This window comes from Phaethon lepturus, unplaced genomic scaffold, assembly GCF_000687285.1.
Source record: "Phaethon lepturus isolate BGI_N335 unplaced genomic scaffold, ASM68728v1 scaffold20163, whole genome shotgun sequence".
NCBI lineage: Eukaryota > Metazoa > Chordata > Aves > Phaethontiformes > Phaethontidae > Phaethon > Phaethon lepturus.
In genome coordinates this window covers 40,446-53,337 of record NW_010528643.1, presented here as the reverse complement: position 1 = coordinate 53,337, position 12,892 = coordinate 40,446, and the positions used below count along the sequence as shown (strand labels likewise).

The 12,892-nt window shown below is 48.0% G+C and overlaps 1 protein-coding gene across 1 annotated transcript; it reads left to right on the top strand.

Moving 5' to 3' along the window:
* Positions 1-1,574: 1,574 nt before the first annotated feature.
* Positions 1,575-9,086, top strand: RBM47 (RNA binding motif protein 47). The gene is given in 5 exon segments (XM_010283740.1): positions 1,575-2,724; positions 4,354-4,560; positions 8,189-8,343; positions 8,345-8,395; positions 8,829-9,086. Coding segments are annotated over 5 exon segments (1,800 nt in total). The 5' UTR covers positions 1,575-1,595.
* Positions 9,087-12,892: the final 3,806 nt, after the last annotated feature.

Genomic DNA, 12,892 nt, shown 5'->3' with positions numbered 1-12,892 from the left:
AAACCTGGTTCCACTGACTAACACAACTACATAGGATAAATAAATCTGGATGAAGCTTTGTCCTTTTTGTGGAAAATAAGCCTATCAAACCTAGATTGGGAACATTCCTCATAGCGGTTTGCAGAGTTTCCTACAGGGACCAGTGTTTGTTGACAGTTCCACCAGCAAACAGGTCATGAATGCAAACCATGGCAAATAAATTGTCGGATGATGCAAAGGCTGATGGAGTTGTAAAAAACAATGAGGAGGAGCCAATGGTTTAGCACTCAGTAGGTGGGATCTATTCAAAAAGCAGCTGGGTTAGGGCTGAACGCAAGGTTGTAGCATTTAGGAGTAACAAACACAAGGCATGTCTGCTGAATTTGACATAACCCCAGCAAATCATGCTTCTGGAAAGGACCTGGGGTTAGAATTGTCAAAAAATGTCCACATGGTTTGCTAGTGAGAAGGTGTGGAGTAACAGGCCTTGGCAATACAAAGACGAGGGAAGAAGAAAGAGGGATGACCTTCATCCTGGTATATAGCAAGGGTGAAAAAAGGCTGGAAGCTTAGAGAACTGCCAAAAGAGCCACAAAAACAATTTTAGGTGAAAAAATTACTGATGGTGAAGAAATTCAGGAGTTCAGCCTGCAAGTTTTATTAAAAAGACAGAGCTGTGGCTTGATTACACAACTTAAATATCAACATAACGCAAAAGCAGAGGTCTTGAAAGATTCTTTAGTCTATTAGAGAAAGGTTTAACAAGTAATCCTATCTGGAAGCAAAAGCCAGACAAATTCTCAGGAGAAGTACAGCACACTTGGCTTGTCTGAGGGAGTAATTAGCAAACAGCCATAAAGGGAAGTGGTAGGGTCTACAGCTCTTCTATTTCTGAAAACCAAGGTCCTTATGGAAGATACAATTTGCTTAGATAAATGTTATAGGACTAAATGTGCAAATAACAATAAAATATAATGGTCCACATCATATACAATCACTCGTATTAAATCATCTGACGGACCTTTCCAGCTTTAAAAGTCAATGAATTAACTACTCTCTGAGTCCCAAAATGTCCTATTTAATTGTGCCCAGAGAGGATGCACACTGTCTTGCAGTTGTGATCATTGGCTTGGTCATCTTGTCCTGTATGTCTGCATTTCCTGCTCTCTGCCTGTGTTCAAATGCAGAATGAGGTTTCTGAGATTTGCCTTCTTCTTGCGGCTTGTGGGGCTGTGCTGGCCGCTTGTTCTAAAGCAAGTTGCCTGTTTTAAGGGAGTGATTCTCTTCAGCTTTTGTGAAGTTCGGTTGTACTAACAGAAGAGACAAACACATCAGACATTGTACCACAAGCAGCAGGCAACTCAGAAGCTTGCCAGATCGCCCTTTGCACAAGAGAACAAGAACTACTACCCCCTGTAGTATCAATGTTCAGGCTGGTGTGGCTTGTTCATCTGCTTTTCTGCAGCCTTAGTCCCAGTTTGAAAAATGAACTTGAAGGACAACTATAGGAAGACATAAGAGAGGGGTGGGATTCTGGTGGTAGCTAACAGCTTCTAATGGGTGTCCTCCTTCTTCCCTTGCCCAGGCTTTATCAAGCTGTGAATGAGTTTGACACCATGACCGCTGAGGACTCCACTGCAAGGATGAGCAACGAGTCCTCCAATGTGGCTACCACGAAAGTCCCTGAAGGCGTTGCTGGTGCACCCAATGAGGCAGCTCTGCTGGCCCTCATGGAGCGCACTGGATATAGCATGATCCAGGAGAATGGGCAACGCAAGTACGGTGGCCCTCCTCCGGGCTGGGAGGGCCTGCACCCTCCTCGGGGCTGTGAAGTCTTTGTGGGCAAAATCCCCCGCGACGTCTACGAAGATGAGCTTGTCCCTGTGTTCGAGTCCATCGGCCGCATCTACGAAATGCGCCTGATGATGGACTTTGATGGGAAGAACCGCGGCTATGCCTTTGTGATGTACACACAGAAGCATGAGGCAAAGCGTGCTGTCAGGGAGCTGAACAACTATGAAATCCGCCCTGGCAGGCTGCTGGGGGTGTGCTGCAGTGTGGATAACTGCCGGCTCTTCATCGGAGGCATTCCCAAGATGAAGAAGAGAGAGGAGATCCTGGAAGAGATTGCCAAGGTGACAGAAGGCGTGCTGGATGTCATCGTGTATGCCAGCGCCGCAGACAAGATGAAGAACAGAGGCTTTGCCTTTGTGGAGTATGAGAGCCATCGAGCAGCGGCAATGGCCAGGAGGAAACTCATGCCGGGAAGGATCCAGCTGTGGGGACACCAAATTGCTGTTGACTGGGCAGAACCAGAGATAGATGTGGATGAAGACGTCATGGAGACTGTTAAAATCCTCTATGTGAGGAATTTAATGATTGAGACCACAGAGGACACCATTAAAAAGGTCTTTGGGCAGTTTAACCCTGGCTGTGTAGAGCGGGTGAAAAAAATACGTGATTATGCCTTTGTGCACTTTACAACCAGGGAAGACGCCATTCACGCCATGAACAACCTTAATGGTGTTGAACTGGAAGGCTCGTGCCTGGAGGTTACCTTGGCCAAGCCAGTAGACAAGGAGCAATACACTCGTTACCAGAAAGCAGCAAAAGGAGGGGCTGCAGCAACACCCGAAGTAGCTCAGCAACCTAATTATGTTTACTCTTGCGATCCGTACACACTAGCGTATTATGGATATCCGTACAATGCCTTGATCGGGCCCAACAGAGATTACTTTGTGAAAGGTTAGTAAGCACAATTAGGGGATGCATGGGCAGGTTTGATTTCAGGCTGGTGCAACCCAAGGTACCTGAGCCAAAGGACAGCTGGGGCTATGCACTTTTTTCTTAAACGCTCTTTTATAGGTCTTTTTTACATATTTCTGTTCAGTCTCATTTTAATTTATGACTATACAGAGTGTATTTATCTGTAAATAATTGCTAGTGTACAGGCTAGTATGAGGGAAACATCAACAATATGGTTAAGGGTGAGCTAATGGACCAAGTACAGGACAGGGAAGAGAGGGATCTGTTTTTTATGAGTGCTGTACTAAGTCTGAGCAAGTCCAAGGACTCCAGCTTCTGGTGCTTCCTTCCAAAGAGCTGGATCCTAAGTATTAGAGATCAGACTCCCTTTGCCTTCTCCTGGAGATGTGGGTATGGTGACCTGGTCATCCAAAGGGAGGGATGTCAAGGAAAGCCTCAGCTGGGAGCTCTCCAGGTGTCCTTTGCCCTCCGCATTAAAATGACAGTAGTGCTGTGTCCTACGAGCAGAAAGAATCACGTGAGTGCAAAAGAATTCTTTTATTATGTATACTTTAATTAGTTATCAGTTACAGTCATTAAAAATTAACCAAAACCCAGTTATTAAAAAAACACTAGCAGCTGTAATTGGTGTTATAATTATCCTGTACTTATAGGAATTATAGTTTCCTGAAATTTAGTGTGCATTTCCATATAACAGGCAGTTTAGCATGAATATATTCTTAAAGCACCCACATAAACCAAGAAATATTTTTAACCCTAGTTCATCAAGAATTTCAGCTTTTTCTCGATTTCCATATTTGTACTTGCAATGAGCTACAAAGGAGTTAACTGACCATCTAAATAGTCCATCGTAGAGTGCATTAAAGATAAATAAAGGCAATATTTTGGGGGATGGGGTATATTCACATTACCAATAAAATAGCAGAGAAAACAAACAACACTACTAAAAATATATGCAATGGTGGGACAAGGCCGGTTAAAGGCCAGGTACAACTTTGGGCCATCTCTGCAGGGTCCCAGCACAGCCAGCTGAGAGGCTGGGTCTCCTCTGGAGGACAGCCGAGAGCAGAAGCTGTTCCTGCCACATAGAAATCACCCTGGAGGAGCCCCTCTCTCTGCTGAGTGCTTTCTACCCATGGCACTGGCCACGAGGATTGCATCAGTATAGATAAGCAGTTAACGTATGGTCAGAAACATCAAGAGCAAAACTCACGCAGGCTTGCTGGGTGCTTCTAAGGCCAAACTCTTCTGTTCTCCTAAGCCAGGTCACTAAGACTCGGATCAGACTAACTTCAGCAGCCTCATTTCTAAGCACGTGCCTCCCCATCTCAGCCTGGGGCCGTTCATGCTCCCCTCGGGGCTATCGCTCTCCGTTATTCACCATCCTCTTCTATGTTGTTATCATAAGCAGGCAGCATACGAGGCAGAGGCCGAGGTGCCGCTGGCAACAGAGCTCCAGGTCCCCGGCACTAAGACTCGGATCAGACTAACTTCAGCAGCCTCATTTCTAAGCACGTGCCTCCCCATCTCAGCCTGGGGCCGTTCATGCTCCCCTCGGGGCTATCGCTCTCCGTTATTCACCATCCTCTTCTATGTTGTTATCATAAGCAGGCAGCATACGAGGCAGAGGCCGAGGTGCCGCTGGCAACAGAGCTCCAGGTCCCCGGGGCTCCTCCCTGGGGGGATACTCCGCCGGCCGTGGCATCTACAGCAGGTACCATGAAGGCAAAGGAAAACAACAGGAGAAAGGATACGAGCTGGTACCCAACTTGGAGTTACCTGCAGTCAATCCGGTGGCCATTAAGCCCGGTGCAGGTTAGTATGTGCATGCATAATGAGGGGAGGTGAGCTCCCACGCCAAGCCCCGTGTCAGGCACGCGGGGACCCCTCCAGGGCCAGCCCGCGGCTGCAGCAGTGGGGACGGCCCTGGGGCTGGGGCTCGGTGCTGCCCTGTGCCAGATGCCTCCTAGCCCTGGCCAGGCTTTCTGCAAACAAGATGCACGCAGCGGGACAGGGGACATGAACATCTAGGACCTCTTCAGGCCAAAGAAAAAAAGGGCTGAAGCTGTGCCCACCCCTCCTGGCCCCTTTTGCACCTCCTCAGGAGGAAGCGGACTTTCCTCTCCATCTAGTCATGTACTCTAGAGCATGGTGATTAAGAGCAATCTTCCTCTTCTTTAATTTCTTCAGTGCTAATTTCGCCCGGGGAGACTCCTGCCCCAGATTTCCAGCCAGACCAGAGGTCTCCCCTGCTTAGTTCATATTTCTGCAGTGCTACAAGCCTGGGAAAAGGACCTGGGACTTTCCCATCACAGGAAAGTCCCTGGCTGAGGCAAGCTCCTCCGTCCCCACCGGTGGCACGGGGAAGGAGCGATGCAGGGAGCCCTCGGGGTCCAGCTTGCAGCGACGCAGTGCCTACAGGAGAGCTCTCTGCTCTGCTGGGCTGCGGGGAGCCAGCCCAAGGGCCGGGGCAGGGATCGCCCGCTTCCGCCACATCCTCAGCTGAGTATCTAGCCCTTGCCCTTCCCAGGTGAACAGGATGAAAGCTGAAGCCCTGCAAGTCCTCAAGATCCTGTTTGGAAATATTTTTATTTGGAAAAGCAGCCTGAGGAAGAAAGTCCTTGAAGGTGACGGGGGCAAGCCCTCTTGCAGAAATCCTCACATCTTCTCCCCATTCCTCCCTCCAAGAAAATTGTAACTGCAGGACCTAAGCAGTGTTTAATAATACAGCTGCAGTGGTTTCCCAAAACATGCTCCATACTGTCAGTGGAAAGTACAGCTTGCATCTAATGAAGGTTGTGAAGTGTTCTTCATAACAGCCAGATGAGACGACGTGAGAAGAGGCCTAGAGGCAAAGGCAGGCTGTTAAGATTACAGTCATTTCCAAAGGAAGATCAGACTTCCTGAGAAAACTACCCACTCACCATCAGAAAATATTACCGCTATGCATGTTTGTAAAGATACTTCAGGAATTTCAGGTATTAGTGAAGGATGCTTGAAAAGTGGGCTTTGAAATGCACACCTATTAGAGGTGTCTGTAATTCGTTCGACTGCCAAACCAAAGCCGGAAGCTCAAGTCTAAATGTTTCTACATTTGAAGCATGTTGAAATTCAGCTTTCTTTATTGGGTCTTCCCCTCTCCTATGGTTCCAGCACAGCCTCTGAGCACAGAAGCACCTGGTCTGTTTTCCCCAACCAGATCAGATGATCTAGTAAGAGGTACCACGTACAAGATTTATTTACCTCTGTTATTAAAAGGGGGTGACTCTGAAAGCACATTACCAGAACAGAGGAGTAGAGATGTACCAACTCTGCAAAGTTTTCTACTGTTTAGAGCAAGCTTAAAGCTCATTTCTTTGCAAATGGTTAGAAAACTCCTGAGAGGCCACCCCAATACCCCAGCTGCCTGTTACTGCTTTTCTGCCAGAAGTTGCCACAGAATGGAGAACATGAGTTCTCTGCCTTTGCTTCGGTGACAAATTATCCAGGTTATTTAAACCAGTTATAAAACTGGTTTGAGGTGACCAGATGGACTTAGTGTAGAAGGAGAACTGGAGAAGCTCATGGGTGGAGGTCTCTGCTTGAGGAAACAGTGATAGTCCACTGGTGGTGGAAACATCTCTGCCTGAAAGGTATCTGGTCAGTTCTCTTGTTGTAGTCCCCAAGATCAAAATGAGAGTACTGCTTGCTGGCACCTGTCCTTCCCACAGGCAGAATCACACACTTCCACATTGCAAAGTTTCATCCCAATGAAAGAAACCCACATGCATATTTGGCTTTATTTCTGACATATTGGCTGCACCTCCCATAGATGCCAACATCACGGCTTAGTCCATCATTTATTGATTACTCTGTTTTCCTTGTGAATAACCTTACTGTGAAAAGGCACACAAGATGTATTCTGAAGCGTGCCTTATGAGGCAACAGTGGAAACCACAGCATCACAGAATGGTTTGGGTTGGAAGGGACCATTAAAGGTCATCTAGTCCAACCCACCTGCAATGAGGAGGGACATCTTTCACTAGGTCTGGTTGTTCAAAGCCCCATCCAACCTGAACTTGAGCACTTCCAACAATGGGGCACCCACAACTTCTCTGGGCAAGCTGTTCCAGCGCCTCACCACCCTCATAGTAAAGAATTTCTTCCTTATATCTAATCTAAATCTACCCTCTTTCAGTTTAAAACCATTACCCCTTGTCCTATTGCTACAGGCCCCACTAAAAAGTCTGTCCCCATCTTTCTTATAAGCCCCCTTGAAGTGATGAAAGGCCATGATAAAGTGTCCCTGGAGCCTTCTCTTCTCCAGGCTGAACAACCCCAACTCTCTCAGCCTGTCCTCACAGGAGAGGTGTTCCTTCCCTCTGACCATTTTTGTGGCCTCCTTTGGACCCGCTCCAACAGGTCCATGTCTTTCCTGTGCTGAGGGCTCCAGAGCTGGACACAGGACTCCAGGTGGGGTCTCACCAGAGCAGAGTCAAGGGGCAGAATCACCTCCCTTGACCTGCTGGCCACGCTGCTTTGGATGCAGCCCAGGATGCGGTTGGCCTTCTGGGCTGCGAATGTACATTGCCGGCTCATGTCCAAATATTGTGATTATTGGGAACGTTCAGCAAAGCACACTTCTTCCCTAAGCAGTGCCACGAACCTCCATTTTGGACCACGTACAAACTCACCATCTCTGAACACCATCATTCTGACCGGAGCATTTTCCCTTTGTCTGAAAGACTGTAGCTCTAATCATTTTGCATTGTCCAATTTTGGCAGGAGGGAAAGTTCTCTAAAGAGCAGTTTCTTTTTTTTTGGTGTCATTAAACAGACTGATCCTGTAACAGAAAGATGGGATAAAACATATTTAGCCAAGTTAGTCCTGGGACATGCACAATAGTAATGAGCTGGTATTTCGCAGGATTGGCCAAAGGACGGCATACAGACTGGACCCGTTGCTGCCTGCAACTCCTGCAGTACAAACCACAATTTTCTTTCCCAGACAGCTCTGTCTATGGTAGCTACATGTCCGTTGATCTCAGCAGCTGGAGTGGGGACCCCACGGGGATGGTACATGCTCCCACCCATGCCTGTGCTCAGGCCACACTCTTGGCTAGCGGAGAGGACAGCAGTGGTCAGAAGGGGCTGTTTAAATCCGGGTCGCAGCTCCCAGTCCCCAGCAGGACTCTGGCCCTGGGACACCCGTGCCGGGAGCCTCGGGGAAATGCTGGGCACAGCAGGCAGCACCGAACCCATCACTGTGCATCAGCCATGGTGCTCCCACCCGTGGGGAGGGCAGACATGCCCCAGGTCCCCGGCTGGCACATGGGGCTACCTGCCCTGATGAGAGCAGCACAGGACTGCTGAGGGAGAGCCGCGCAGCCAGGAGGGAGGGCTCTTTGAGATGCGGTCCTGGAAACCCTCTCCCAACGCACCTGATGTGTCTGGTCTCTCCTAGTGGCCATCCCCGCCATCGGTGCCCAGTACTCCATGTTTCAGGCCGCGCCGCCGGCCAAGATGATGGAAGATGGCAAAATCCACACCGTTGAGCACATCATCAACCCTATAGCCGTCCAGCAGGACCCGGCTAGCGCAGCAGCCGCAGCAGCAGCCCCCCGCAGCAGCAGCTGTAATACCAGCCGTCTCAACGCCTCCCCCCTTCCAGGTGAGCTCAGCACATAAGTTCTGCTGCCCATACAACCCGCTTCCCATACATCCTGCTTCCCATACGTCCCGCTTCTCATACATCCGGCTTCCCACACATCCTGCTCTGTGTACCCAGGGTGAGAGGAAAGCCTGACCTCTTGCCCTGCTCCCATTCAGGAGATGCTGTTGAGGATGTTATGGTGCCCAACAGCCCTGCAGTTCATCTGACCTGTCTCAGGCATGTGTGCTTTGGGACAGCTGCTCTCCTCTTGTGGGGCACCCAAATCTGGGAGGGAAGGAACAGCCCCACACAACGGCATAACTCTCATTCAACAGGGCACACACTGCTCACCCTCCTGTTATAGGGGGTTTGCAATTCAAGGGGTGGAAATGCGATATTACAGCAACTTAAGCACTTTTTTTGAGGTCTGAACCCAATGCTTTCCATCCAGGGCCGCCCCATCACGCCGGTGTACACCATGGCTCCCAACGTGCAGCGGATCCCCACCGCCGGGATTTACGGGACAAGTTACGTGCCATTCGCAGCGCCTGCCACGGCGACAGCAACAATAGCCACGTTACAGAAGAACGCCGCCGCCGCTGCTGCCGCCGCCGCCGCTGCCTATGGGGGTTACGCCGGCTACATCCCCCCGGCATTCCCGGCCGCAACCATCCAGGTCCCCATCCATGACGTCTACCAGACGTACTGAGACTGCCAGCAGAGGAGGGCAGCGGAGAAACACACACTGAAGGAAGACTTTACTATTTATGAAGAAAGTACCGGCTGCGAAAGAGTAAACGTTTGGGCTCGGTAAACTGATGCAGAAAGTGAAGAATGTCATAAAAAAACGAGTTCGAAATATTTTCTACGCTTGAAGTTTTCACTAACTTTTTTAGGCTATTTTTAAAATTTAACATGCCTGTATTCATACATTTCTAAAGGACCTCAGTGCATCCAGCCCACCGCTGACATGCATTTATACGCATCCTAGTGGGGTTGCATAGGGTCTTTTTTTTTTTTTAGCAGTTATATTTTCAATATATTTGTGGTATGAAGGTTATTTTTTAGTAACTTCTGCACTCCAGAGATGTCTATTTTGTAGTGCCTTTAATAATATATCAGCTATATATTAAGAAGCACACCTGAGCAGCTAGGGAAAGTTTTAACAATATATTTTGAAGAATATATTCAATATTTAAAGAATACATACCTTAGAATTTTTTTTAAAGAAAAAAACAACAAGTATCTTATTTAAAAAATTATACTGGAAAGTGCAATTTGAAAAATGTGTGCAAGACCTCTGCATTTTTGTGCTGGCATTAATACAATCTGCTTGTTCCTATTTGAAATCAGAAGTAACTAATATTGCCTGCTTGGGAGAAAGAGAAAAGAAAAGCCTCCTCACACAAACCTCTTCACAGTGTGATTCGCAGGCTTGTGTTAAGTAAAGGAAAGGCTCTGAGTTTTCCTTAACAACTGGATTTTCTATTTATTGAAGCTACTTGTAGCTGGAGCATGTGCAGAAACGAGTAGCCAATATTTCTTGCGAGGTGTCTTGACTTAGATCTTCATCCAGTATAAAGCCTAGGCTCTTTTTCAACGCTCTTTATTTTATTCTTTGAAGTATATGTTGTAGTGACTGAGAATGTATGCTGCTGTCGGCAAGAGCAGGCACGCTCTCACCGAGAGGATGCGCAGCGTTACTTACCCATTGCTCCATCATGTTCCGTGAGAAATTTCCGAGGTGACTAGGGGTTGTAGCGATACTGGAATTAGTGAAACAGGGCTAAGCCTCCCTCCCAGCCTCCCTTCCACACTTAATACCACTTCTCCACAACTGGAGTTGTACATGCACATCAGGGGTGGGAGCGATTAGACCCGATGATTTTAAGGCATAGAAGTTGTAAATATCTTTTAATATACATTTTTAAAGTCGTTTTATGTTGCAAATTTACATGGTATGTGGTTTGCCACAAAACAAAAACCTTTTATTACAATGTTATAAAAAAGTTTGTTTTATTAAGAAGTAAATATATTATTGCAGTGTTTTGTGGCCTGTTTAAAGGCTTTTATTTAGTAGTGCGGTGAATGTAAAATATAGTAAAACAGTAAAGAAATATCTTGCCCATTGTATGAAGTGCATCAGCCCTGCAAACACAGCTCCAGTGACACAAGGTGTGAAGCAGGGAGCAAGTAAATGATGTTCCTTTACTTTCTGTGGTACAAGTACCAACTGAAGGGGTTTCGTATTGAGTACATTTTGACAACCGAATTACTTGCAGACCATGTCCAGCTCAGTTAAGTGACCTTTTAATACAAGTTTTTTCCTTGCCTTGAAAATGAGCGGTTGGTTTTTAGGTGCTCTTGCTCAGCCAAGCTGAGCTCTCCTTAACCCCGTTGACCCGTTAGCAAAAGCACTGTGAGGAGGTTAACCATTAGGTTGGACTCTGCCCCTCCGCGCCCCTTCCCCAGAGACTTTTATTGTCTGTCCCTGTGCTTCTGAAAGCGCACCCAGACCTTAGCCCCGACGCCCTGCCCGTTTGGAGGGCAAGAGGAGGTGACTTGGGCAAAGCCCCGAGGGGGAAGCCCACAACGGGGAGGCCGACGCTGCCTCCTCCAGCCCTCTGGCTAAGGCCTTGCACAACTCAACACTAAAGGTCGCCATGGGTCCATGGGCTCTGCACAAACACCCTTGGGGTTTTGTTGTCTAGTGGTTTGGTTCTCTGCCAGCCCCTTTCCAGCCCCACGCCATGGTCAACCCACAGAGGAGGGATGAAGGGTGGTGGCTCCCTTCCCACTCATCCTCTCCCCGACAGCAGGACGAGGGCCCTGCCGCTCACAGAGGTGGCAGGGAGAGTAAGGGGCCAAACAGGGCAAACCCTGAGGCACCCCAGGCCATCAGTGGGTGCTGCCTGTGCCAGGGCTGGAGCTGGCAGGAGCAGGCAGGACGCGGGGACGCAGGCAGCCGGGTTGCGCTGAGCCTCCTGCCCATGCCTTTTACACTTACTTCTAAACCATTTCATGTACACTACTACTGAGGTAAGTCCGATAACTTGAAATGTGAACATCTTTAGGTTAAGAACAAACAATTCAAAGAAAAAAAAATATATATATATATAAAAAAAACACTAGTGTGCCTTATTCTCAAAAGAGCTGATATTTTAGGTGTTTTATTGTATCTCTGTTCTCTGTACTGTCAGAAGTCTCTGAGTTTATTTAGTTCTTGCTCCATTTACGGTACATTTCTAGGATGTAGTGAATAAAGCATTCTTTAAAAATGGAGACTGTTATTTCATTGCAACATCCCACTGCCAGGTTTAGCCACTCCACCAAGGCTGTTCTCCCCTCCGAGCTGGGGAGAAGGTGTTTGGGACAGGAGGGGAGCAGGGTGCTGCGGCCGGCATCCCCGCAGGCTGCTGCGGGGAGGGGAGATGCACTGTCCCACTGGCTGCCCCATCCCACTGCCTGCAGAGGACAGTGACCTTCCCAACAGGCGTATTGGGCATCACCCCATTCTTCCAACAGTCTCTGATCAGCCTAAATCTCTTTTCACATCCAGTTTAGTCAGTGCCTGGATGTGGCTGGAGCTGAAGCTGGCATCCCTCCGTGCTTTCCATCCACCCAGCGCACATAACCCCCATGGGTAGAAGTGCTGTGGACTGGCATGTCGTTTTCATCTTGGCGTGCTCCACCCTTCAAATGCACAGAAAGCTAAGCTGCACGTCTTGGCAACATTTGCAGTCCTCCTGGCTGTACCCTTGGTGTATGTCCACCCATAGAAAATTGGCTGCAAATACCAGGTGTGGGGAGAAGAGCAGTGTGAGGGAGCAGAGGTAAACTGAGGCAGAGCAGAGAGATAGGAAAGGTGTTGGCCACCAAGGCAGGGCCTAGTGCTAGTGAATAATCTGCAGGAGAAGGAGACCAGAATAAATACTGCATGATAAATACATCTTTTCTCCTAATCCAATTAGGACAAGGCACTTTATGCCAACATGCCTTGGGTTTCCTGAAGTATACTAATCATGAGAGGTTTCCCTAGTCTTTTTTGTGCAAGGAAATGGAAAGAAAATACTTTCAAAAATTTTTTGTAGGATTTGGGGGTGGGGATAGAGTCCCCACCTGTTATCTCTGTGTAAACATTGGAGGTTTGGTTTAGGAGTCTGTGTGTCCCAAAAATCATTTCCACTACCAGGTCAATTTGTCTTGCTCAAGGCATGGGTAATCAACATGGTGCTAAAAACAGCTTTCAAGGACATATAGCCACATTAGGACTTCACTTGTCAGACAAATCATCAAGTGACTCAAGAAGACTAACGTCTTCCCCACAATCCATTGCTGGCCTTTCCACTCACTAGAGGTCCACCTTTGTTCACTTGGGCGAAAAAGAAACCACCAGCAAACCACAGCGCTTTACACGTGTTCAGACATGAGGCATGCCCTTCACAAAAAGCAACATTTTCCAAGTGAGGTGAAGCACTGTGCCACACTGAAACATGTTTCTGGCTCTTTCCTCTT